General features: G+C 39.3%; 3 protein-coding genes across 3 annotated transcripts in view; 1 reads left to right on the top strand and 2 right to left on the bottom strand.

Moving 5' to 3' along the window:
- Positions 1 to 2,375: 2,375 nt before the first annotated feature.
- LOC137993507 (DNA topoisomerase 3-beta-1-like) lies at positions 2,376 to 6,391 on the bottom strand. Its single transcript, XM_068839415.1, has one exon. The coding sequence runs from the start codon at positions 6,285 to 6,287 to the stop codon at positions 3,720 to 3,722; it is 2,568 nt and encodes an 855-aa protein (XP_068695516.1). The 5' UTR covers positions 6,288 to 6,391; the 3' UTR covers positions 2,376 to 3,719.
- Positions 6,392 to 6,676: 285 nt separating this feature from the next.
- Positions 6,677 to 20,631, top strand: LOC137993505 (transmembrane protein 237-like). Its single transcript, XM_068839413.1, has 12 exons — positions 6,677 to 7,126; positions 8,749 to 8,952; positions 9,550 to 9,664; positions 11,525 to 11,583; positions 12,244 to 12,387; positions 12,743 to 12,858; positions 13,622 to 13,676; positions 14,854 to 15,007; positions 15,322 to 15,398; positions 16,150 to 16,234; positions 18,049 to 18,170; positions 19,068 to 20,631. The coding sequence occupies exons 1-12, from the start codon at positions 6,847 to 6,849 to the stop codon at positions 19,133 to 19,135; spliced, it is 1,479 nt and encodes a 492-aa protein (XP_068695514.1). The 5' UTR covers positions 6,677 to 6,846; the 3' UTR covers positions 19,136 to 20,631.
- LOC137993506 (uncharacterized) overlaps positions 20,126 to 22,551 on the bottom strand; it is a 12,180-nt gene continuing 9,754 nt past the window's right edge. The window contains exons 4-6 of the mRNA XM_068839414.1: positions 22,216 to 22,449; positions 20,890 to 21,580; positions 20,126 to 20,261 (exon numbers count right to left, since the gene is read on the bottom strand). Coding sequence (XP_068695515.1) covers positions 21,249 to 21,580; positions 22,216 to 22,449 — 566 coding nt within the window. The 3' untranslated portion in view covers positions 20,126 to 20,261; positions 20,890 to 21,248. The remainder of the gene's footprint in view (positions 20,262 to 20,889; positions 21,581 to 22,215; positions 22,450 to 22,551) is intronic.

Raw genomic sequence — 22,551 nt, 5'->3', positions numbered from 1 at the left:
AATCAGTTCTGCGGCACATGCATAATGATATTCACCACCTGGAGGTAATAATTGGGAGAAACAATGCCTGAGGTCTTGGATATACGGCCATTGGTGTCACACGAAGTAAGGGTACAGTTACTCCCAATACACACCAACCTAGGTTAGTGAAGAACAATAAATCATTTTTTTTTTCTAAATGTTAAGGTCGGCCTTAAGATAATGCTTGCAAAAAAATTGAACAATGTAGGTCTGTAATCTTGGTAAGGTAAAGTCTGCTACAAGCCCAGAAGGCCCACCATGTCAGCGCTTATCTCTGGTTTCTGTAGCATGAAGTGACTAGGAGCATTTCTACTTCCCCCTGGATGGGATGCCAATCCATCGCAAGGTTACCCCAGCATTAAATTTGCCGGTGCCCATTTCTACACCTGGGTGGAGAGAGGCACCATGAGAGTCAAGTGTCTTGCCCAAGAACACAACAGTACCCGAACCCGTACCATTCAATCTGGAGTCAAGCACACTAACTATGAGGTCATCGCGTCTCTCTTCTAAACGTTAAGGTCTGCCTTAAGATAAACCTTGCAAAAAAATTGAACAATGTAGATCAGTAATTGTGGTAAGATTCCTGAACAATTTCTTGCGTGCAGAAAGTATAGAAAACAGGGTAAAGCAAATGAAAGAGTGAGGCCTCATCAACAAAATAGTAGAGCTAAGCATTGTAATTTATGAAAAAAAATGCAAAGCAGCAGGTGATGTAATTTACTACTTTCACAGAAATATATTACCCAGAAGGCCATATGAAAAACTTCTGCCTGCTCCCAGACCCAATTAGATTTATTAATTTTTAAATCATATTCAAAAAAGATACAAACAACAAAAACAACAACAAACAACAAACGCAGGATTTGTTGACTACCACTCACTCACACACCAGAGAGAAATGATTTAAAAAGTGTTATTTCCATAGAAAATCAGTAAGATGGATTTGATGTTCATTGCCAGAATAATCATTCAAATTCTATAAGAGAGGCAAAATTATAGACACAATGATTTTTTTCCTTCATATCCTTGTCCAATTCTTTGGATGCAAGATGAGTCAGTCTTGGCCATTATTCTCAAATTCCACTGTAACAAGGTGGCAAGAAGAAAGAAGGAAGCCACTTGTAACCTTTTTGTCCAGAGCCTTTATTACAAAACTGAAATATAGCATAGAAATACAATTTCAATAACATCATTTTGTTCCAATTAATAAAAAAAAAAAAATTAAGAAAAAATTCACATCAATATTGCACAATGATATTATTTACTTACACCCAACACATGAAACTAATAATTACCAGCATTATTTTTAAATGTAAAGTTCCATCAATCTCTGAACCAGCAGTTTTAGAAAGAAAGGGGTCATATCGTGCATGTTTCTTTCTTTATCTCCAATGCATATGTTATTTGGGACCATAAAAAGCAGTTCTTCGTCCACTATAAGGAAGGGGGGGGGGGGGGACATTAACATGGCCAAAACATAGACTGCATTACACCACTACCTCTTTGCCACACCTTCCCCTCCCCCAAGAAAAAAAAATATTTGAGACATTATTTACTTTGCAATGCACCAAGGAACTTCGAGCCTGCATATACGACCACCCATCATCATTCACCAGCCATATTGTACCACTGGTACTGAATAGAAAATGTCACCTTTCTACAAATTATTATAATAAAATGCACATGGTTGAAAATGAATTACTCTTTCTTTTTTTTTACAAAAAGTAATAATAAATAATTATGGTTTAAATAATACTAGATATTTATGATGCACTGTTCAGTGAATTTCATGCAATCAAAATCGTTCTCAAAATAGTTGTAATTATCATAAGAAACTCATTTGAAACAGCAGGCAGATCTAATGAAACAAAAGTAGGCTTTTCTAGATTATGTGGGAAATCTTCATTTACAAATTAGGATCATTAACACATTTCCATCACATTCTCAACAATAAGTCAAGAGACCAGCATTGAACATTGAAATCGGTATTTTACAACATAAGCCTTTTTGAAAATTTGAGCATGAGTATTACAAAATTCTAAGTTTTGCAAAGAAGCTAACAGTGCGTTTATCACAAAAAAAAAATAATGAAGGGCTCAGAGCATAAGGGGCCCAAGTCAATTATTGAAATTGAAATACGGCCAAAAATTTGACATGATCTCCTTATGTCCCCAGCCCTTCATTTACGATAATATATATTCAAGTTTCAGCTGATTTTGAGCAAAATCAAAAAACCACCTAAAAGGTTTTATCTGTAGACCATCCAACAGAGCTGATAGTAGGTTCTATTGGCATCTGATTGGATAGTGTGTAGAAAGGAAAAGAATGTTGTTGTTAATTACTGGTAATTAAAAGCGGTAACACTGATTAGAACCCTTGCTTCTCAGTCCAGCTAAAAATAATAATAAAAGGGCTAAAAGTAAACCTTGCTGTATGAGTGGACAACTAAAGGAAACTCCACATTTGTCCAGAAAGGCATAACAGTAGATACAATGCACTTTTTGATAAGCATCAGAAAGTAGATACTCAATCTTCTCCCCAACTTCAACAACACAATAAGTTGCAAAATTGTTCAGACACTCCCATTAAAAACACCTTTTCTAGCTTCCAATACCTGCCGTATGTAGAAATTTATTTAAAGCTTTCCCACCTTCCTTCCCCTCTTCCCCTTTCAATGTTGGCTGTTTAAGTTTGCAACAATTTTTTTGTCTTGCTAGCAACACTGATAATGGGGGGGGGGGGGCCTGAAGTGTGAGAGATAATAGGTAAATTAATAACGCCCCAAGAGGGTGAAGTGTCTCCACTACTTTTGCAACTTGTTGTAGCACCTGGGAATACAGACACTAACGTCAAAAAGTGTCCCCCTAAACTCCAGTCCTCAGGTAAAGATAAACAGATGCATTTACCCTCAACAAAAAATGACACCATCCCTTACACTAGCCTTATTGCTAGAGATAGGTAGCAAACGCTTGGACATTGAAAGGACACTTGTTGATGGATATCAAACTAGGTGTGCAACCCGGGGGGTACTCCCTATAATGGCTTATACGGGGAAGCTCCGCCCAAAAGGGGTACCTTTTTCGTGCTTCAGGTATATGAAAGGGGTCGGGCCTCGGGGCGGAGCCTCCCCGTATTAAACTTTTTTTAGTTCCCCCCCCCCCCTCCCCCCCGTGTGCATCTAATTACTTGTATTCCTGGACATAAGCAAAGAGCTGTTTTTTAAAAAAAATTGTATATTATCCTGTATATAATTATTATATTTAATGGCTGAGCTTTGATCAGATAGGTATTACACCAACACCAAGTTTAAAGTACGTAATAAACCAGACCAGAGTCCTGAAAACATACAATGTTTAGTGATGAAAAAGCCCCTCAAAAAGTACAACAGCCTTCAAATGCAATAAGACAACAATTGTATTTTAAATTAAGATGTAATTTGGGCAAATACTATTTTTTCTCCTTCAATGTCTGTATGTTCTTTTCAGAGCTCTGATCTAGTTTTATTGAAAATGTTGAATGTCTGCCATTTCCTCAACCTGAACACAAAGAAAATTTCATCGATTGCATTAATTTCATTTACTATCATTATAATAACTTTATCCCCTGCATCCTCTGCCGGCTAGGGAAAAAAGATGGATGACATCAATAGTGCTGTGACCATAGTCCTTCATTGGGATCGTAGCACAGTACTAAATAAGTTACACAAAATAGGAAGCCAATTGAGACATCTTGTCCTTTGGTCGTCCTCTGCCCTTTCCTCTCCTGCTGCCACGGCCCCGCCTTCCTCCCCTCCCTCTGCCTCCTCGATACATTGGGTGCTTTGATGCTGCATGTGACATCTTGACCAATGGTGTGAGCAGTGGATCGCAGAAGATACAACCCTGGTGTTGAGTCTTATCCCCTGGCAAGGGAGATTTGGTGCGATTAAAGTCTACGTTTAGAAGACTTGATCCGCAATCACACTCCTGGTCAGTTACACTCACTTTGATTGCATTTTCAGAAACATTTATGACAACGTTGCATTTGTTGCATGCCAACCTCCACTTTGGTGGGGATGTAGGGTCAAGAACAAGGCTGCCCTTTTCGCATTCCATGCAGTCTGATATCCCAAGGCTCATCTCAGAATAAGAACATGTTGGATGCGTGCACTGGTTGCAGCCCATGCCTTTACGCATTTCGGGAAAGGGAGGATTGTTGTAACAATAAGGACACACAGGGGTACCCTTCCCTTTTACACCTGTGGACCACAACACCATCTCAAAGTCATCCAAGGGACATTTAATTTCCTGGAAAAGTTTGATGCTGCCATTTTGTGGAAGGCTGTAGGTCTCGTTGCAGAGTGCACAATGGAGACGGCTTGGCTTTGCATTAATGTACTTCATGTACCTGTTACATTTCCCACATCTAGAAAAAGGTTTTCCAGTGTCTTTCAGGGGGGTGAAAGACACTTCAAATAGTTCATCCATGCTCATAATGGTTTGGACAAAATAGACAAACTTCCTGGTGAAAATCCCCAGAGCATGTTGCAAAACTGAGTCAAAATCAGCTTTGCCAAGGGCTATAAGGTTTAACTGCTTTTCAACAGCTGATCGCATGGTGGGAAGAACGAGTTGCGAATCAATTTTCTGGTATCCATGCACCAAGACAATCCCCAAGGGAGTTGGGTGAAGCCTTCTGCCACTCAACACTTGGACATAGTTTCTTTCACAGATGTTATTGATGTGAACTGGAATGCTAGCATCTGTGCCAATTCCATGCTTCTCCATTAATGAAATAAGCTCACTCTCCGTGAGATAATCAGGAGGTGATGTTTGGCGCTCTTCAAGTGTCACTTCTGTTACTTCATACACATCATCCTTTTGGCAATGTGGCATGCGTTCGTCACTCGAGATAGCTTGCCAGTGCATGACAGAAGTGAAACCAGGGCTTGTGAGAGTCTTCCCAATGAATGAAAAGTTTTCCTGATCGATGCCAAATTTAACAGTGGTTTGGAGATATTTGCAGTCATAGCTGATGCTAGCAATAAAGGAAATGGTGATAAACTCATACAATCTCCAAGCATCACCCCCCAAATCAGCCTCACTGGCTGGTTTCATTGGGGTGATAGGTGGATGGTCGCCTGCATCATGTCCTTTTCTTGGCTTATTGATACCCACTTCAAGAAGATCACGAACAAATGATCCCCACACTGGATTTGATTGTTGCTGCCGTAGAGTTCCTTTGAGATCAAAATTGTCTGGGTAATGTGTTGTCTCAGTCCTGGGGTAGCTGATATATCCCTGCGTGTAAAGCCTTTCTGCTATCTGCATACACTGTTGTGGGCCCATATTCAGCCCTGAGGAGGCTATACGCAACATTTCAACTGTGTTCAAGGCCAAAGGTCTTTGCTTGGCCTTTTCCTTTTTCACAACACCAATCACAGTTGCGGATTTTGAGGACTTGACAACTTTCTGAAACATGGCAGCAACGTCTTTGTCAAACAATCTTACTCTCTCCCACTCCAGAGTCAATATCTGGCCACTAGAGTGGCGAACCTGGGGCTTCAACACCCAGTATGTCTCAGGCTTGAATGACTGTATCTGGTCGTGGCGCTCGACACAAAATCCGAGAGTGGGCGTCTGGCATGGTCCGTAAGATATTAGTGCACTGTCCAAATCACCATATTTTCCTTGGAAGTATTTAGTCTGAAATCTCGTGAAAGCACAGCCAATCCTTAAGTCCAACTCCTGCCTTGCATCAACAGACCTTGATTCATTTTTGTTAGGCTCACCCAGTCGGAGCATTGCCCCACTGATGTCAGTCTCAGTGATTGCAGAAAACTTTGCACGAAACACTGTTTTTGTCCCTGGTCTCTTATTCATAACAGGCCTGACACAATCCAGCACCTCAAAACAAATGTTCTCGCCTTCTTTATCACAATCCAACCACAGGACAATGTAATCAACGCCTTTCCCCTCGTGTTGCAAAAACTTGGGCATTTGCAACTTTTCGTTGGCTTCTTTCTTCAAAGTTGTAGCTGTGAACAACTCTTGCGGGTTCACGGCATCCCAGTTGTTAAACTTATGATGGAAATCCAAAGTCATTACGTGGCCGCACACAGAGGTCATTTTAAATTTCGCCGGTTCTTTGTTGAACTGCCCATTGTATTCGTGCACAGAGCAAGCACTATTCAGACCTTTCCGGGTTGACATCTGTCCCCTTGAAAGGAACTTGGCAATTGAAAGCGCGAGTGAAGGTTTCTCTGCTACCATTAACACAGTCTTCATGTTTAATGGACGATGTTTCAGGACTGTAAGTCAAGGTTTGGAGTATTTTACCTGATAAAATTTTTAACATTCCTCCACGTGGCAATCTAATGCTTTTGCAGCGGTTGTTTGTTCAACCGATATGCGCTTTGCAAACGAGCCTTCAGCTTGTATTTGTCAGAGGTACAATGAACCTTTTTCTCTTTATTGGGGACGGGTATCTGAGTCTTTCTTTGACTACACATTGTTTCTTGCCGCCCATAATGCCCACTTGTTTGTGAGGAAATTTATTCCCTGGTATATGCTTTTCTCATTGGATCTAGTCAGATTTCTGCTATTCTCGTTTCTTGTACGAGGGCCGTTTTGTTTCCTAGTTTTGTCACAGTTATTCACCCCTCTCCCCCAAAAAATTGTGTAGGTGACCCAACTGCCATTGCTGTCAGATTCTGAATATTTTCTGTTCATCTATGATTTGACTTTGATCAACCCAAAGCCGTGCTATTTTGGGAAATCGTGAGTATGTTTTCGTCACCCTAAGGTTGAATTTAAGGTTAAAGTTCACGGATTGTAGCTGTCAAATATGGCCGAAGTCGATAGAGACACTAATCAGCGACAGAGAAGGCGAAAAAAGCGGATGTCAAGAGAAGTTGATGACTATGCAAATGAAAGCTTAGAGTCACCCAGTTCTTTACCGGAGAGAGTTCCTTTGCAAGAAGTTGTTGACGGCGAGAAAAGCGGCGTTCAACGAAGTGCGTCAAACAACTCGGGCGATCAGGAAGGCAGTCCAGGTTTTCCTCAATCAACTGCTGATAGGAGAAGCCGACCGAGGAGACCAAGAAGAAGGTCAAGACTAGAGAATGGTAAGTGTCAATTTTCCATTTCTCTGCTATTCTAATTTTCTGAAAACGCTAGCAGCATTTCATGGAAGCAGTATTTTTTAAATATATTTGTCACATTTTGAGATCCAATTTCGCCGCCGCGTTGTACGAAAATAATACCAATTAAGATAAATTAAGGTGGCTCAAACCAAGTTTCAAAACTTTCAAGAGACCTTGTTGTTAGAAGGATTGACACTACAGCACGCTTTCACATACCAGCAATATTATGGTATCATGTGAAACATCAATTATTGCTGAACAAGATGCTGTCATTTTTGTGATGTAAAAAGCTACCATGGCAACAGGGAAACGTTGCAAAAACACCCTAAATTTTGGTTTTAGTTGCTCATATCTGAAAAACGAACTGGGTGACCCCAATTTTTTATTGCACAAAAATGATCAGCAAGTCAAGATGAAGCTATCTGCAAAGTTTTAAAAAACCCTGTAATTCAGAGCTACCTTAAATTTTCAATCATTTAAGGTGGCTCTGAGTCCGCTCCACAGAACTTTGTTACACTTTGCAGAAAGTTTCATTCTGGCATGCTGATTACATTTCAGAAATAAAAAATGGGGGGCACTGACTTTGTTTTTGAGATATGAGCAGCTAAAGCCAAAATATGGGGTGTGTTTGCAGGCCTTTCCTGTTGCCACGGTAACTTTCAACGTCACAAAAATGACCGAATCTTTTTTAGCAATAAATGGTGTTTGATATGGTACCATAACATTGCTGTTAAGTGATAAAGTGTTGTAGTGTCAATCCTTCTAATAAGAATGTTTCTTTCAAGTGTTGAAACTGGTTTGAGCCACCTTCAATGCACAGTATATACACAGAACACCTGTCTGAGTACAAGGTGTCAAATCACTTAAACATACTTTATTGTTGTAATAATTATTAAGCCTTTCCAATACAAAACATGCTTTCTTTGTAGCAATACTCGCAGTTACGTCACCTATTGTCATTAGTGCCAACCAGAGATCTGTTAATTGTTAAAACAAAGGAAGCTTTGTTCTGTGGTTGGCAAAATTTAAATGTAACAAAAGATTTGTTATTGAAAAGTATCCCCTTCTTGTCTCACTCTTTTAAATTCTTTGCTTGCTCAATAATAATATTATTGTTACTCTGTTACTAATATGCGGTGAGGAAGGACTGTAAGAGGTTCTGCCAGGGTAAATTCCAATAAGCGACATGGCCTAAAAAGTAACAACAGCACTTGAAGTGAAATCACGATGAACGACATCCTTTCTTTAAATTTCTGACAGCAACAGTCACAGCAATATGAAACATTGAGAAAAACACCGACACAAGACCTTTTAAAATTCAGACAAGCAACACGGGACCCCTCCCTGGTAGGACCTCCTGGAAGGGAATATAAAATTAATAATAAACCTTATCCGAGAAGACTTAGAAGTCTGACCATTGATTTTGCAGATGTGAATTTTGCAGACCCTGAAGTGGGGTTTGGCCAAGGTTTGAACCTGCCACCTTCCTCACTGTAGTCTGATTCTCAACCAACTGAGCCAGCTGGTCGACAGTCAACTCAAATCCAATGCATACTCATGGAATAATTCCATTAAGGTATTATTATCTTTATTCCTTTGTTTAGGAGATGTGATGTTTGATGAAGAAATGGAGTCCAAAACCCTTGACCTATCAGAGAGAAGACGACAGAAACGCCCCCCATCAGGGGTGCGGCACACTAGGAGGTCGGCAAGTGCAGAAATGATTGGCAGAGATGATGACAACATCATGGGAGATAATGAAAATACAAGTCCTACAAGAAGACGACAGAGAAGAAAAAAGCCCCAGGGTTAGACTTTTGATGTTGTCCTTGAGCAGCATTATATTAGATGAATAATAAATGGGTAATAATGAATAATAATAATAATAATAATAATAATAATAATAATAATAATTTACTAATTTATACCATGCAGTTTCTATATAAATATATATTTAACTGTGCCTTACATAAACTGGTCGAGAGGCTTTGAGCTGCTTTGGAAAACTTGAGCTTTTGCCGATCTACGACATCATCAGGGAATCACAAAATGTAGCAATGGGAATTACATAGCAATGTAGGTGACCAATAGTAAAACACTTATGAAATTAATGCTATGAGTAATGAAATTAAACAATAGTTGTTGGTGTGTGTGACATATTGAAATAAAGAAAGTAAATAATCTGTGTGAAAATAGGGGAAGCAGTAACAAAGTAGAGGAACTAATAAACTAGAAGAAAGTCATTAAAATAGAAGGTCTCTAAGTTAAGGAGATTCTTTGTGACAGTTGAGCTTGGGTTGATTCATTCATTATTTGTCAGGGTTAGCCTCAGCTTTTCATTTGCCTCTGTCTTGTTAAGTGTTGTGGTGGTTTGCACCTAATTGTTCATTCTGTTCTGAATTAAGGTTCCAGAGATGTAATCAATACTGGGGAATATTCTCCTGATTTGGAAGGTTATGATGGACCCAAGGACCCAAACAAAACAAAACAAAAAAAGCATAAAACAAAGAAGTCTCAGAGGTAAATTCATGGACAATAAGTATGGGTTATTGACCAAGCGTGAGGTCAAGATGGCTGGATATTGGCCAAGTTCTTTTTTTGCGTTTTTATGGACCGAGACGAAGTCGAGGTCAATAAACACGCAAAAAAAGAACGAGGCCAATATCCAGCCATCTTGACCAAACAAGTTTGGTGAATAAAGGATTTATTATATGACTTAAAACACCAAAAAATGATCTTTGATCTTGCGGGACCAAGCGAGAAATCCCGAGCGGGCAGTATCGCTCCATCTTGCCCGCTCGGGTAGCCAATCAGAGCGCGCGATTTGGTTCATCTTGCCCGCTCACGGAGCTAGTCATATAATAATAATAATTATTTTCCATAAAATGTGCTGCCCACATTTTTGTAAGCTTCTCTCCCGTACTCGTCAAAACAACAACTTGAAATTACCTATTTTAAGGTTTTGATGACAACGTGGGCATACCACAGGGAATCTTTCATTCTCTCTCTTTACTTCCTTGTTCCTTTCTTAATTTTCTTAATGAAAAGAGAATGAAAACTGTTTGAGTACTTCGTTGTCAAATTAACAGACATTTTAAAATTCTTAAATGTCTTAAATCAAAATCACTCTTTTCACATCTACGGAGATTATCACGCAAGCTCAAATTCCACAGACATTCTGCAGGTCAAATAAACAAGAAAAAAGTCACCAGTTGACCATAATATTTTTAATCTCAAAAACCCGGCCAACTTCTCTGTCTGCATTGAAAACAAAGCTGAAAAGCCTTTTTAAATCCTCATGCCATTTAACAGCCGCACAGGAAAATAACTGGGTGAAACACAAAAATGAAGTGGTCTGCTGGAAGCGTGCTTGAATTTCAACAAATTAGCCCCAAAATCGGCAAGAATTTGTGACGCTGATGAATAATAAAGGAGTTTCTATTTCCAAAACGATGGAATTACCTGGTGATAAATAACCTCGTCTAGGAGAGTGAATTTTTGACTTTGCAGAAGTAGTGGTCAACCTCAAGATTTGGACGATTGTGATCTTTGTGTTGAATTCGCCCATCTCTTGTCGACTTTTATAACACTTAAAAGAAAAAAACAACCAAACTAACAAAACAACTCGATGTCTTGCTGCCATTTTGCCACAAATGTATCCAGTTGTTAGTAACATGCAAGGTAACTTTATCACAGGTGGCCGCTGAAATCGATGTCATTTTCGATTTTGCAATTTACTTGTGCAGCCAAAAGAACAATAGAAAAATGTTTTTCTCTGATGGTAACTTTTTATATTAGCGGCACAAAATTTGTTGTTTTTATGTCTCAAATTTTGTTGCTAATGGCAAGATTTTTTATTGAAGATCGACACTTCCTAAAAACGTCCTTGTACTCTTCCTTAAAACTGTGTATCAATATTTATTTACTTTTGCATTAATAGTTGTTTTGCATAAAGCAGGCTAACAAAATGTGTACCATGCTTAGTTTGCATTTTTGAGTGTTAAAATAGAATTTTCAGTCCTTTGTGTCTGGCAGCAAGTTTCTCTATTTGAGGTCTCCCATCCAGATACTACCTCCCCCAGACAGGCTTAACTTCAGTGAACTTTTGTCATGGAAACTGTCAGACACTCAGAGTACACACTTAAACTTGCTCTGAAAAAGAAGTTGAACTTCATGTCAGCCTCAAAGCCAATGTTTCTCGATTCCCATTTAATTTCTTCAATCTTTCTCAGTTTAGTATTTACATATTACGTCCTGAAAGCAAAATGCAGCTCAGATGACAGTTATGGAATAGAGCACTGTGTCAAGTTACTGTACTACCACACCTACACAATGCGTTTGTATTTTTCATCTGGTATTTTAACTGATGTTATTTCACAGGCAGCAGACTGGGACATCAGCAGAGGAGGACAACTATAATGCTGATATTGATGGAGAAGGTAATGAAAGGCTCTCAGCAAGTGTCTGTAGATAATGTTTAATATGTAAAGATTAGTAAACCATCATGCCCCTTCTGTTATGGCAAAATAGGGCAAAGTCTCGTAAAGTCCTCTTCAAGAGAAACTTAATAGACTATAATTATTTGCATTCTCAGTATTGGACTTGAACTAGCTTGCAATGGAGGCTAATGCAAGGGAATACATACATATTAAAAAGTATTTGCATTTGAAAAGATTTCCCCACATTAGCCTCCATTGCAAGCAAGTTCTTGTCCAATACTGAGAATATGAATATGGTCTATTAATATAAAAGGGCCGGAGTTTCTTTATCAAACTAAGTTTATTGTTTAGTTACTGCAGTTCAAAACCCCAGCAAACAAAGGTGAAATTTTTCTCTCAAGGGAAGCTGGAGGATCCAGTGATCAATTACTGAGTTTTAAGCACATATCCCCGTTTGTGGTAGTTCCCTGATGAGTTGAACATCAACAAAGATGGCATTAAAATGGTTTTACAGTATATCCTGTGCCATGCTATCTGCCAAAATTAATAAATAAAGACAATTTGTACTACATGGATTATCTGAGAGATAGACAGTTCTATTTGCATTTAGTCTTGCAAATATTGACTTTTTTTTTGCCTAAACATTATTTTGGATTATAGTTTCTGTGGTGGACTATTATGAAGTAGATAAAGAAGACATTGTGACAGTCGAAGCTACTACAGACACAACTGTTCCAGCTCTCCCTCCTGTGGCACAAACATTGCCAAGTCAGCCACTAGATGTCCTTTTTATTGAAAGAAGAGGTGACTTCATTCATTCCTACATTGTGTTTTTCCTTAATTAATGACTTTAGCTTTTAGGCATCAGGTGGTTCATTATAAAGCCGATGATACGTGGTTCAACATTTGTTGATCAACAAATGTTGCAGCTCTTGTTCAACAAATGTTGAACAGTGTGTCGTATCATGTTGAATGTTGAAATATGCCATTCAACACGTTGAATGTTGTTGAACGATGTTGAACGAAAATAGAGACCAGCTCTATTCCGTTCAACACGTTTGTGTAACATTGTTCAACATTTCTTGAGCAACAAATGTTGCAAGATGTTGAACCGTGTATCATCGGCTTAAGCATTTATCTTTTGACTTTTTCGTTTCAGATGGACATGGTTTTACACGGGAAAGAAAGACAAGGTTGTTGCAAATGGAAGAGGACAAAAAAGAGCTGCCGTCTGTTCCAAGCAGAAGGCAAATGACAACTGCTGAGTTTGCTGTGGTATGATTGCTGTACCTTCCAGATATAAAACAATAAAAACTACTCAATATTTTCCAGGGTTGTGAAAGGAGAAGATGAAAAAAAATATGGATGGTGTCTCAAGCACTTCTTCCTTTCTTTTCTGGGAAAATCATTTATGATAATATTATTGTTGCTGTTGTAGTTTAAGTTTTTTCTTGGATAAAAATTTTTCAGACTAGTTTGTTTTTCTACTTTCCCTTGTCTTTAAATACAGGCATCGTAATCTGAAACAAAGGAGAGTAAAAACAAACTAGTTTGAACAATTTTCTACCAAGGAAAAATTTTAATTACCACTCAGCCAACTAATATTTCAAAGTGAACTATATGGTATTTGGCAATGGCAACCCTGATTTTTAGTTTGTTCAGAAATACTTTAGAAAGGCTATGCTTTCAGCTGTAGACTCCTCATACTTGCTCCAAATGGCAGTATAATTCTTTGCAGAGGAAAAGTTGACCACCATCTTAAGGCGTTTTCTTGAATGTGGCAAACAGATAGTTCTGTCTCCTTAGCTACAATAGTGGAAGTTCCTTCTGGACACAGTCATATCAGAATAGCAGGACAATTTATCGTTTCCTTGAACCTAACCTACTAAATGGCCTTGATCCTATCAGTCTTCTTAGACTCAGTTGTGGAACTTTGGAACTAGTCATCGGCAGGTCTTAGGCTCAACCCTTGTTGGGAACACTTTCAATATCTTTTGACAAAAAAAATACATTCTTTCATATTTGTTTTGTGTTTCAGTCTGTGCATAATGCATTCAGATCGTTTTCCCTTTTTTGTCATGGACTTCTGGCAGGTTGGTTTAAAAGAACCAAGGCTGTAAGTAGTAATTATTACTAAATTAATGCTGCTTAGTTGTAGTCTCCTGCAATACTCGTATGTGGGTCTTCATAGGGTTGTCTCCTCATATTATTATCTCCTCAACAAATGTTGGCTTACAGACCACAATTCATTTTGTCCTTGTGGATTTGTCAATCTGTCAGTGTTGGGGGAGCAATGGAAAGACATACTGTCATCAAAAGACAAGTCAGATTGACAAACCATAGAGTGTTAAGGTGATTCCTCAGTATTGCATTGCGCATCCCTACTGCGCACGATTTTTGTGTCATTAGCGCGCGCAAATTAGCGCGTACACATACACAGCGAAAGAAATTTCCCTCAAGCTAAGCTCGATAGCGAAATAAATGCTCATTTTCTTTTAAACAAGCATGGTGACCTGTATTTTTTATTGCATAATAATAGTGTGCATATTGTGCCCCTTAATTTAAAAGAAAACTAAAAAAATTTATCGGAAGCAAAAAAAGATCTAGGCGAAAGCATGTTGGAACCCGTTACTCTGTGATGCAAATTATGACCGCAAAAATAACGACTCTACGAACGCTTTACGTCCACGTCATTTCAAATAGTGTTATGTTTCCACAAATTTTATATAATATTGTTCTATATGCTCGACATTTTCTACCTGTTAAGTTTTTTTCCGAGTATTACTTTTATAAACTACCTATCGAGCTACCGCAAAATGTAACGTGGACCGATGAATAATGCGCCTAAATAGCACGAGTACAAGCATAAATTGGGTAAGATTGGCCCATCATATCTCTTAAGCGAGAATGGTGACCTATCATTTTTATCGTTTTTTTCGAAACAGTGCTTGGTAGAGAACATTCAGGGAAAGTTTTAAAAAAATTCATCGGGAACTTTAATTTCTGAGGAATCACCTTAACATGCCCAAGAGTTTGAAAATGTCACATCCTGCAATTGCCAGGAGACAGCTAAGATAATTTTGTTAAATAGTGGATTAGATGTGTACATATGTAGATTCAATCCATTCAAAGAGCATCTTTGTGTTCAAGTAATGTAAGACTGTCTTCTTTTACTGCCCCTTGTTGAGCCTCTCAAAATAAAGAGTGTGTTTCCTGTAAAACCATGATTTTTTTGTTACCTATGTCAATGTGTCAATGTTAACTTCTCAGGTCTTGCTTTGTGCCAAGTCATATTTGTTTACTCCCTGAGTAACAATGGAACAGGAGATGCAAACTTCCTAGAGAACTACCACAGACTGGCACAACCACTACAATCGCTATACTACATGCTCTTTGCTATTTGTACAGTATCTGTATTTGACAGGTGGGAGCTGGTAATATTTCATATGTATGCTTGGTTTCATTTTGTTCTGTCCCCTTTCCCCCCCCCCCCCCCCTAAATTATGGCAATTTTCTACTGTTTTTGTACCCTATTTTGTCGGGTTGGTAAGATGAAGGCCCACCCACATGGCATTTCTGGGTATATGTGGCAAAATAGTCCATTTAACAAGTGACGTTAATGTAGGCTGGTCAATCCCGTCCGAATCAACACTCGGGATCTTGAAGTAACCGAGCAAAAAGTGCTGCCTTAAATATTGTCTGCAAATGGTTCCACTTCCAAGTCTTTCATTTTTTCAGATATGACATGGCAAATCCTCGGTCAGGATTTTTCCAGGGCTTACTCACCAGACCTACAAGGATTCTTTCCATCAGTGGTACGAAAAATAAAAATTACATGCTAATTCATTGATACTTTCTAAACCTTGTTCGAAACATGATATTGTAAGCATTTCCGCAGTCTCCTTCTTAGCCCTTTATCTGGGACGTCATGCAAGGGCAGCATTTATTTGGGAGATGATGCAAGTGTTGCATGCCAGTTCAGCTGATGGCAGGGTTGGAGCTAATATCACACTGGGTTATATAAATTATTTGTATATCTGCTATCTCATGATGCGCGTTGAAACTTCCTTTGGCTTGTTACCGAACAGTGTTTTGTCCTGCAGTGCTAACTGAAACCCTCAGTTTACTTTATCCATTATTTTTACTCTGTTTCCAAAATGAATCTTGGACAGTGGAAGTCCAATTTGAACAGGGATTTGGGCGCTATTCCTGTGAAAGTTTGGTGTACTTGTTTTTGCCTGTAAAATAATTGATATGGTTTTGAATAGTTGTGATCATTCAATTTTGTACACAAGGGTGAGTTCAACTGGGAAGTCTTGATTTACATCTTAAAATTTGAAAGTGTAATTTGCCATACGTTTTGTTGTTATGGGAATAGCAAAACTGATTTTGGCACGGATTTTGTTAATTTAAATTAATTTAAGTTCATGTCCGCCTGGGTTGGATAGTAATTAGGAAAATCTGCGGTCCAAAATCCAGATTTCCCGTTTAAACGAACGACTACCCCCAAAATTCCGATTTTTTCGGTCGTTTAGTTTTTCACTTTTTCGTTGTTTTAACTTGCAGCATACCTCTTCGCTCTTGTGTTCTCCGTAAGTGTGGCGAATATAGATGATAGAATTAGTCTTTACAAAGAAAACCAGAATTTGGGGTATGTAATCCCTTTTAAAAAGCACTTTTTTTGTTCTAAGAAGTACTTCGGCTACACTGGCCGACCGAACAGTAAACTTATCAATAAGGAGTGCCAAATCACAAACATCAGTAACTTAGTTGCGAGCTTCCTGCATCACCTTAGAGCGGTTTTCAATTGAGTGTCGTAAAAGCAAAACCAAAGTAATAACTTTGGCCAATCAAAAAGGACGGAGACAGTCCTGTAAACCAATCAAAACTCGAAGTAATTACACGTAGCCAACACAAAGCGTGTTTTCTCTTCTGATTGGTTGAAAAAATGGCACGAGGAATTTCAACCAATCACTGAGTGAAGTAATGCAAAACCAAAGCAATTCGCTTATTCCTTTGGACACTCAATATTGAAAACCGCTCTATCTTCCTGTAAGCTAATACGTGTGAGAGTAAATACTGTTGGAATTCTTTGCTGGCGTCATTGTTTACATTTTGTGTCATTAACATACGACTTTGTTGACGGAAAGCATCATGCTATTCAGCAATAAATATTGAAAAGGAAAAAGAATGTGGTAAACCTTGTTAAATTACCAATTTTAAGCCTCTTGGCTTTGATAACGAGCGAGTTATTAGCCATCAAAAACTGATAAATTCTTGGGTGGCAAAGCGCTAATGAGTCCATACATTCTTTGTAAAATTTCGAATTTTCAAAGCGTCATTACTCAGAGATAGCTCATTATGCATTCAGTGCTGATTTTTTGGCTGATAGATTGGAAAAAGTTGGGCTTATGCTAATTGACGCAAAATTGTAAACAAAGATTCCCCTTAAGTGATTAGTGCAACTGTTGGTGTTTGATGTTAGTTGCTTGGCAACGGGCGAAAGGACAGCTGAAAACTAGAGTCCTGGGGCCCGTGTCTCGAAAACTTTTCGGGCCAGAAAAGCCATTTGTGAAACTGCAAACCGCATGTTTTCAAGGTAACAAAAAGCAAACTGACTGTGAAGTTTGACGACTTAAATCCTCTCCGTTCTTGAGATACAAAGAGAATTGTGACACCCGAAAATGGCCCGTAAAGTTTCGGGACTTTCGAGAAACGGGCCCCTGGCCAGGATTCGAACCCGCAACCCCCGTAACACCGGTCGAATGTTGTAAGCAGTGACGTCACGTTATCATGAAAGAAAACAAAGAACCATTTCTGCCCGTATGAATCTCTAAGCCGATTAACTTAGTCCAGGATTAGCGCAAACTTTTGTTTCATGTTTTCAACGTTTTGGTGAAAGTGTCTTTTGCTCCTTTTTGCTTTTCAAGATTGACTTCTTCTAATGTAAACCTTTGCTGAATATCAGCGTTGAACAACGTTTGGGAGTTGAGAAATATACTCCTTGGTTAATTTTAAATCTGGGATTAGCGTTAATCGGCTTTTGAACAACCGGGCCTGTTCTTTCTTAGTTCAAACCGCGTTTTACATTTTACACCAAGCTGCTCTCGTTATTGGCAAGTATCTTTGCAATAAACCTTGTGAAGGTTATAACGCTTCTCTTTGATTTTAGTGCTTTCTCTGGAAGTTCTCAGCTAGTTGCTACACGTGGCATTTAAGCCAGAGGTTGGAGCATCCCCTTCGCCCTCAAGGGCCACGGGTCAATAGCCCATTCGGCTTCGCCTCATGGGCTATTGACCCGTAGCCCTTGCGGGCTAAGTGGAATCACGGTTTAGTGCTTGATGTAAGCTAACCGCAACCATAACCAGGCAACGTTGTGCGACTTTCCTACTCGCTGTTATTTGTCGATGTGTTTTTTATGGAGTTTTATTGTTTGTTTGTTTGTTTGTTTGTTCTTCAATGTAGGGATGACGCGGATCCCTCATCTTTGCTTGACACTTGGAGAATCATTAATCTGATGCGAGGTTTAGGAGCTTTTTTAGGCTGGGTATTAGTAGCCTTACAACCGACAAAGGATTACACAGCTCGTAAGAAACTTCAAATGAAATAATAGTTTTGCGTGACGTTTTCTCTGTCAATGTTGTGGCAACGAACTTGAGTCTATATATATAGACAAGAGAAAGGGTTCCTTGCAAGCCAGATTTGTTAGAATAATTATTAGTTTTGATTTGGTTTTGATTTTGCTTTTTGGTTTGGTTTTGAGAGCAGTTATTGCGAAGTTCACCCTGCTAGCAGAGCCTTTCTTTTGCTTGCTCGATTTTGGCGTTCTCGAGAAAGGCTCTGCATGAATCGAGTAAGATCTTTATTGAATATGCGCAGCATGTTGCCAGGATACAGTCTCGAACCCAAGCCTAATATGCCAGATCTCGCCGCAATCTTGGTTTTTCATGGTACAGCGGGCTCAATTATAACCATCGGTTTTGTCACTAAACGGACGCTCGCACTGGAAAAACTGGTTTGACGAGAGAAAACAAGATTGACTAGTCCAGAAGTTCGAGCTGCGGCGGCTTCAAAGAGTTGACGCGATTCGGGCAGAGCCTCCTTCTCTCCTCCTCAGTAAAGAAAAAGACAAAAGGAGGCTCTGCTTGCAGGGTGTGCGAAGTTCAACTGACTTTTTGAAATTTGAATTGGAATTATTCGATCCTTTTTTTAGTTTCAACATACCGGCCTCGAAGGTCGAACTGCCATATTTGAAGTCGAAAAACTCGAAAGTCGAACTGTCTGTCAGTTTCCGAATCCGTTCAGTTTTAACTCAGATAGATTAGTTTTTTTAATCCTCCTACGAACGAGTTGAAGTCTTGGCTTTTAGATCGAGGTTTCAATTTAAAAAAAATGACTTTAGAACGTGTCTTTTAAACTTGTTTTTCTTGTTCAATTCCTTGATAACGATCCCCTGATCATTTGATATCTTTACCTTTGAACAGAAAACTTGTACGAGGGAGAACTTATGCCTGGCGAGCAGAGACCTGGTAACAATGAACCAGTTGTTTGAACATCTGAAAGTAGTTGAGCCCTACTGGAACAAGGAAGGGACTGGTTATTACCTGCAGGGATCAAAGCAGTTGGCTCAGAACAGTAACTGCAGACAAGTTTCGCTCAGTCAAGAGAGCACTGTCGTGCGGGACGTCGCGGGTTCGAATCCCGCCCGAATCAACACTTGGTATCTTGAAGTAACCGAGGAAAAAGTGCTGCCTTTAATATTGTCTGCAAATGGTTCCACTTTCAAGTCTTCTCTTGTAAGGACTGTTAAGCCGAAGGCCCTGCTTGGGTGCTGAGCAAACAGACTTTCCGACTTTGAAGAAAAAAGCGTGTTTGTTTTACTATCACAAGACTACTTAAAGATCATCAACTGTGAAATGCTCCACGGAGTCCGACTTTAAAGTTACCCAGTAACAAAGTTTTAATTATTATTATTATAACCAAAGAAACAAATGTCTACATTTCTGACAACCTTAACGGGAAAGATTACGTTTATCTAACAATTCAAAAAATTTCGACTGTTTGTATTTGTAATCGTATCAGGGTTCGTACGCGTCTTGAAAACCCTTTAAAAGCCTTGAATTTTGAGAGTACATTTTCAAGGCCTTGAAAGTCCTTGAAAATCTCTGCTCTTCATTCCTGGTCCTTGAAAGGCCTTGGATTTTTTCTGACCCGCATTTTTCATCTTTGAAAACTTCTGTGAAAATAATCAGCTATTCAAGTCATGTCATACAAACTGGATGAGCTGTGGGGTCGAGAATGGTTACCAGTGCCTTTGCATTATTTTCACTCATGAACGTTATGGAAAGTGAGAAAGAATTGTAAAGTCAGACTGTTTCCATGGGTAATTTCTTCGACGAAAATGAAAAAGAGGTCCTTGAAATTTCAAAATTTTGCCCTTGAAAGTCCTTAAAAAGTCCTTGAATTTTTGGTATGAGAAAGTGTACGAACCCTGTCGTATGGGCTCCAGGGCATTTAAGGATTAATTTAAAGTTTTCACAAAATTTCCTGAGTCGCGAAACGACGAGGACAATTTGGAAAACTTTGAAAATACTAATGAAATTAATCCTTAATTGCACGAGGGTACAAGCAAAGCTATCTAGGGAAACCCGTTCAATGCCACAACAAATGACAATCAACTTAAAGTGCATATGAAGTGAAATTTTTTTTTAAGTTTTTCTGTTGCTTGTTTTGTCTACTTTTCGAAACTGCCAAAAGCGAGTAATGCTAAAGGGAGAAAAATCTGACTTTTTGCCGCCCAAAGTTCGAATTTGACACACGAAAGTGGGTCCATTTTGCGCGCGGCCAAAACTATCGTATTCGAAGGTCGGGACGTAGGAAATTGTTCAGACGACTCGCTCGAGTGAGCCGGTGGCTCGTCCGCATATGGTTCTACGAGCCCGACAACTTCCATTTCATCGCTACTGTCCGACTCTTGTACGTTGGAACTTTCACTAGAGGACATATATCCATCACTATCTGACATTTTACTTGAAAAAAGCGGCGAACTTCGAAGAAATCCTCGCTGGCAATACACATGGTTGCAGTGGCGAAGTGAGGTAAACAAATCGCTGGTACAATTTCCTACGTCATCGCTTGTAAACTCGTTTCCAGTCTCCGGACCCACTGTTTTTCTCTACTGAGCCCACTTCGGGCGTCAAAAAGTCGGATTTTTCTCTCTCTAACATTACTCGCTTTTGGCAGTTTCGAAAAGTAGACATAACAAGCGACAGAAAAACGCCAAAAAATTTTTCACTTCATAGGCACTTTAACAGACCAATCGGTTGAATGAACTCTTAAATCTTGAAATTACAGCAAACACGCTTTCATTCGGTTAAAGTTCAATTCAGTAAATCTTTACTGTCAACAGATATAGTGCTTAAAATATATGTTGTATGTGAATTAAAAAACAGCTCAATCAAGTCAAGAATCTGGAAGAAAGATTCTCTTGGAACCTCGACCTCGCTTGCTACTTAACCAATCAGGATCAAGTAATCATGTCCTCTTGATTACCAAAGGTGATCTCGAAAAAAATGTCCTCCGTCTCAGCCAATCAGCATTCAGTAATTTTGCTTCATATGCGATCAACGGTAAAAGTGATCACCGCATCTGTAGACCCTTTGTAATCAAGGCCTTGAAGTATTAGTGTTATGCAAGAAAAACACCTCCACTTCACTGGGGGAGAAATGTGGCACACCAGTCAGAACTGTGGACAGTACCTTTACACCTGTTGGCTCGTAAGAGTAGCCGAGCCTTGTGTACGACCCCCAGCTGGTTCTTGCGGTATCCAAATCAAGTAAGATGTCGTGCCCGCCTCCAAACGCTGGACCAAAAGAAGGGTTCTTATATATTGCTTTCGATGGGTTAGTTACCATGACCTTGAAGGGCGAAAGACCCTCGAAGTTGCGGAGGGAAAAAATGAATGCATTTGTCGTTGACCCATAGTCGTTTATGCTTTCTGAAGCACATAAAAGAAGAACAAAACAAAGTATTAGTTTATTGAGCAGCGATTTTCGTATGCTCTCGTACTTTAAAGTTAAAGTCATCATTGCAGTGAGCAGTTGTCTTAAAGAAGCCAGACAATAATGCTGGCTTGTCCTGTTCCGTCAAGCCTGGATTTTTCAGGCTTCTCAGTCTGCATTATGATATTTGACCAGGTTATATACAGTATTAACGATGTTCAGTTCTCTAAAATGCATGCGTCGTTGATCCATATTCGTTTATCCTATCTGAAGCACACAAAAAAGGACAAAACATAGTGATAGTTTATTGAGCGGCGATTTTCGTATGCTCTCGTACTTCTAAGTTAAAGTGATCATTGCAGTGAGCAGTTGTCTTAAAGAAGCCTGCGATGTTTAGTTCTCTAAATAAACGGCTTAGAAGCTTATCAAGATTAGAATGCTTCATAAGGCGAACTCTGTCCCATGACTAGACAGATACACAATCGTAGAGGAGGTCAATTTCACGAAGACGCTTCGCGAATCGTGATTCGGACACTTCCTGGTTCGGAACCAGGCACTCGGGAGTCGTCATTCCTGGCGCTAACCGAGAGAATCTCATGCTCAAACAAACAACTGGAATCTGGTAACTCACCCCAAGCAATATCCGTGAATCCACCAAAAACGTATGAAAGTCTTTTCACAAGGGTAACGGTGTTAATTTTCTTATCGCAGCGTCGATGAAAGGTCTGTGCACTCCACCCATGAATGGAACCACGGTAGCATAGCACCCACTGCCCGTTTCTCCCAGCCACGGACTCGACCATTCGGTGAAAATCGGGGAGCAATTCCGGGGACAATATCACAGAATCGATGATAGATGAGTTCACTTAAAGAAAGAATAAGAAATAGTATATTTTAATAAATCGATTCCCTAGAAATTGGACTTGTCCTGGATTTCCGATGAAACTTCGCACAGTGCTGTAACATG

The sequence above is a fragment of the Montipora foliosa genome, chromosome 2 (genome assembly GCF_036669935.1).
Source record: "Montipora foliosa isolate CH-2021 chromosome 2, ASM3666993v2, whole genome shotgun sequence".
Lineage (NCBI taxonomy): Eukaryota > Metazoa > Cnidaria > Anthozoa > Scleractinia > Acroporidae > Montipora > Montipora foliosa.
Note: the sequence above shows the minus strand (reverse complement) of the source record. Positions and strands in the feature narration are given on the sequence as shown.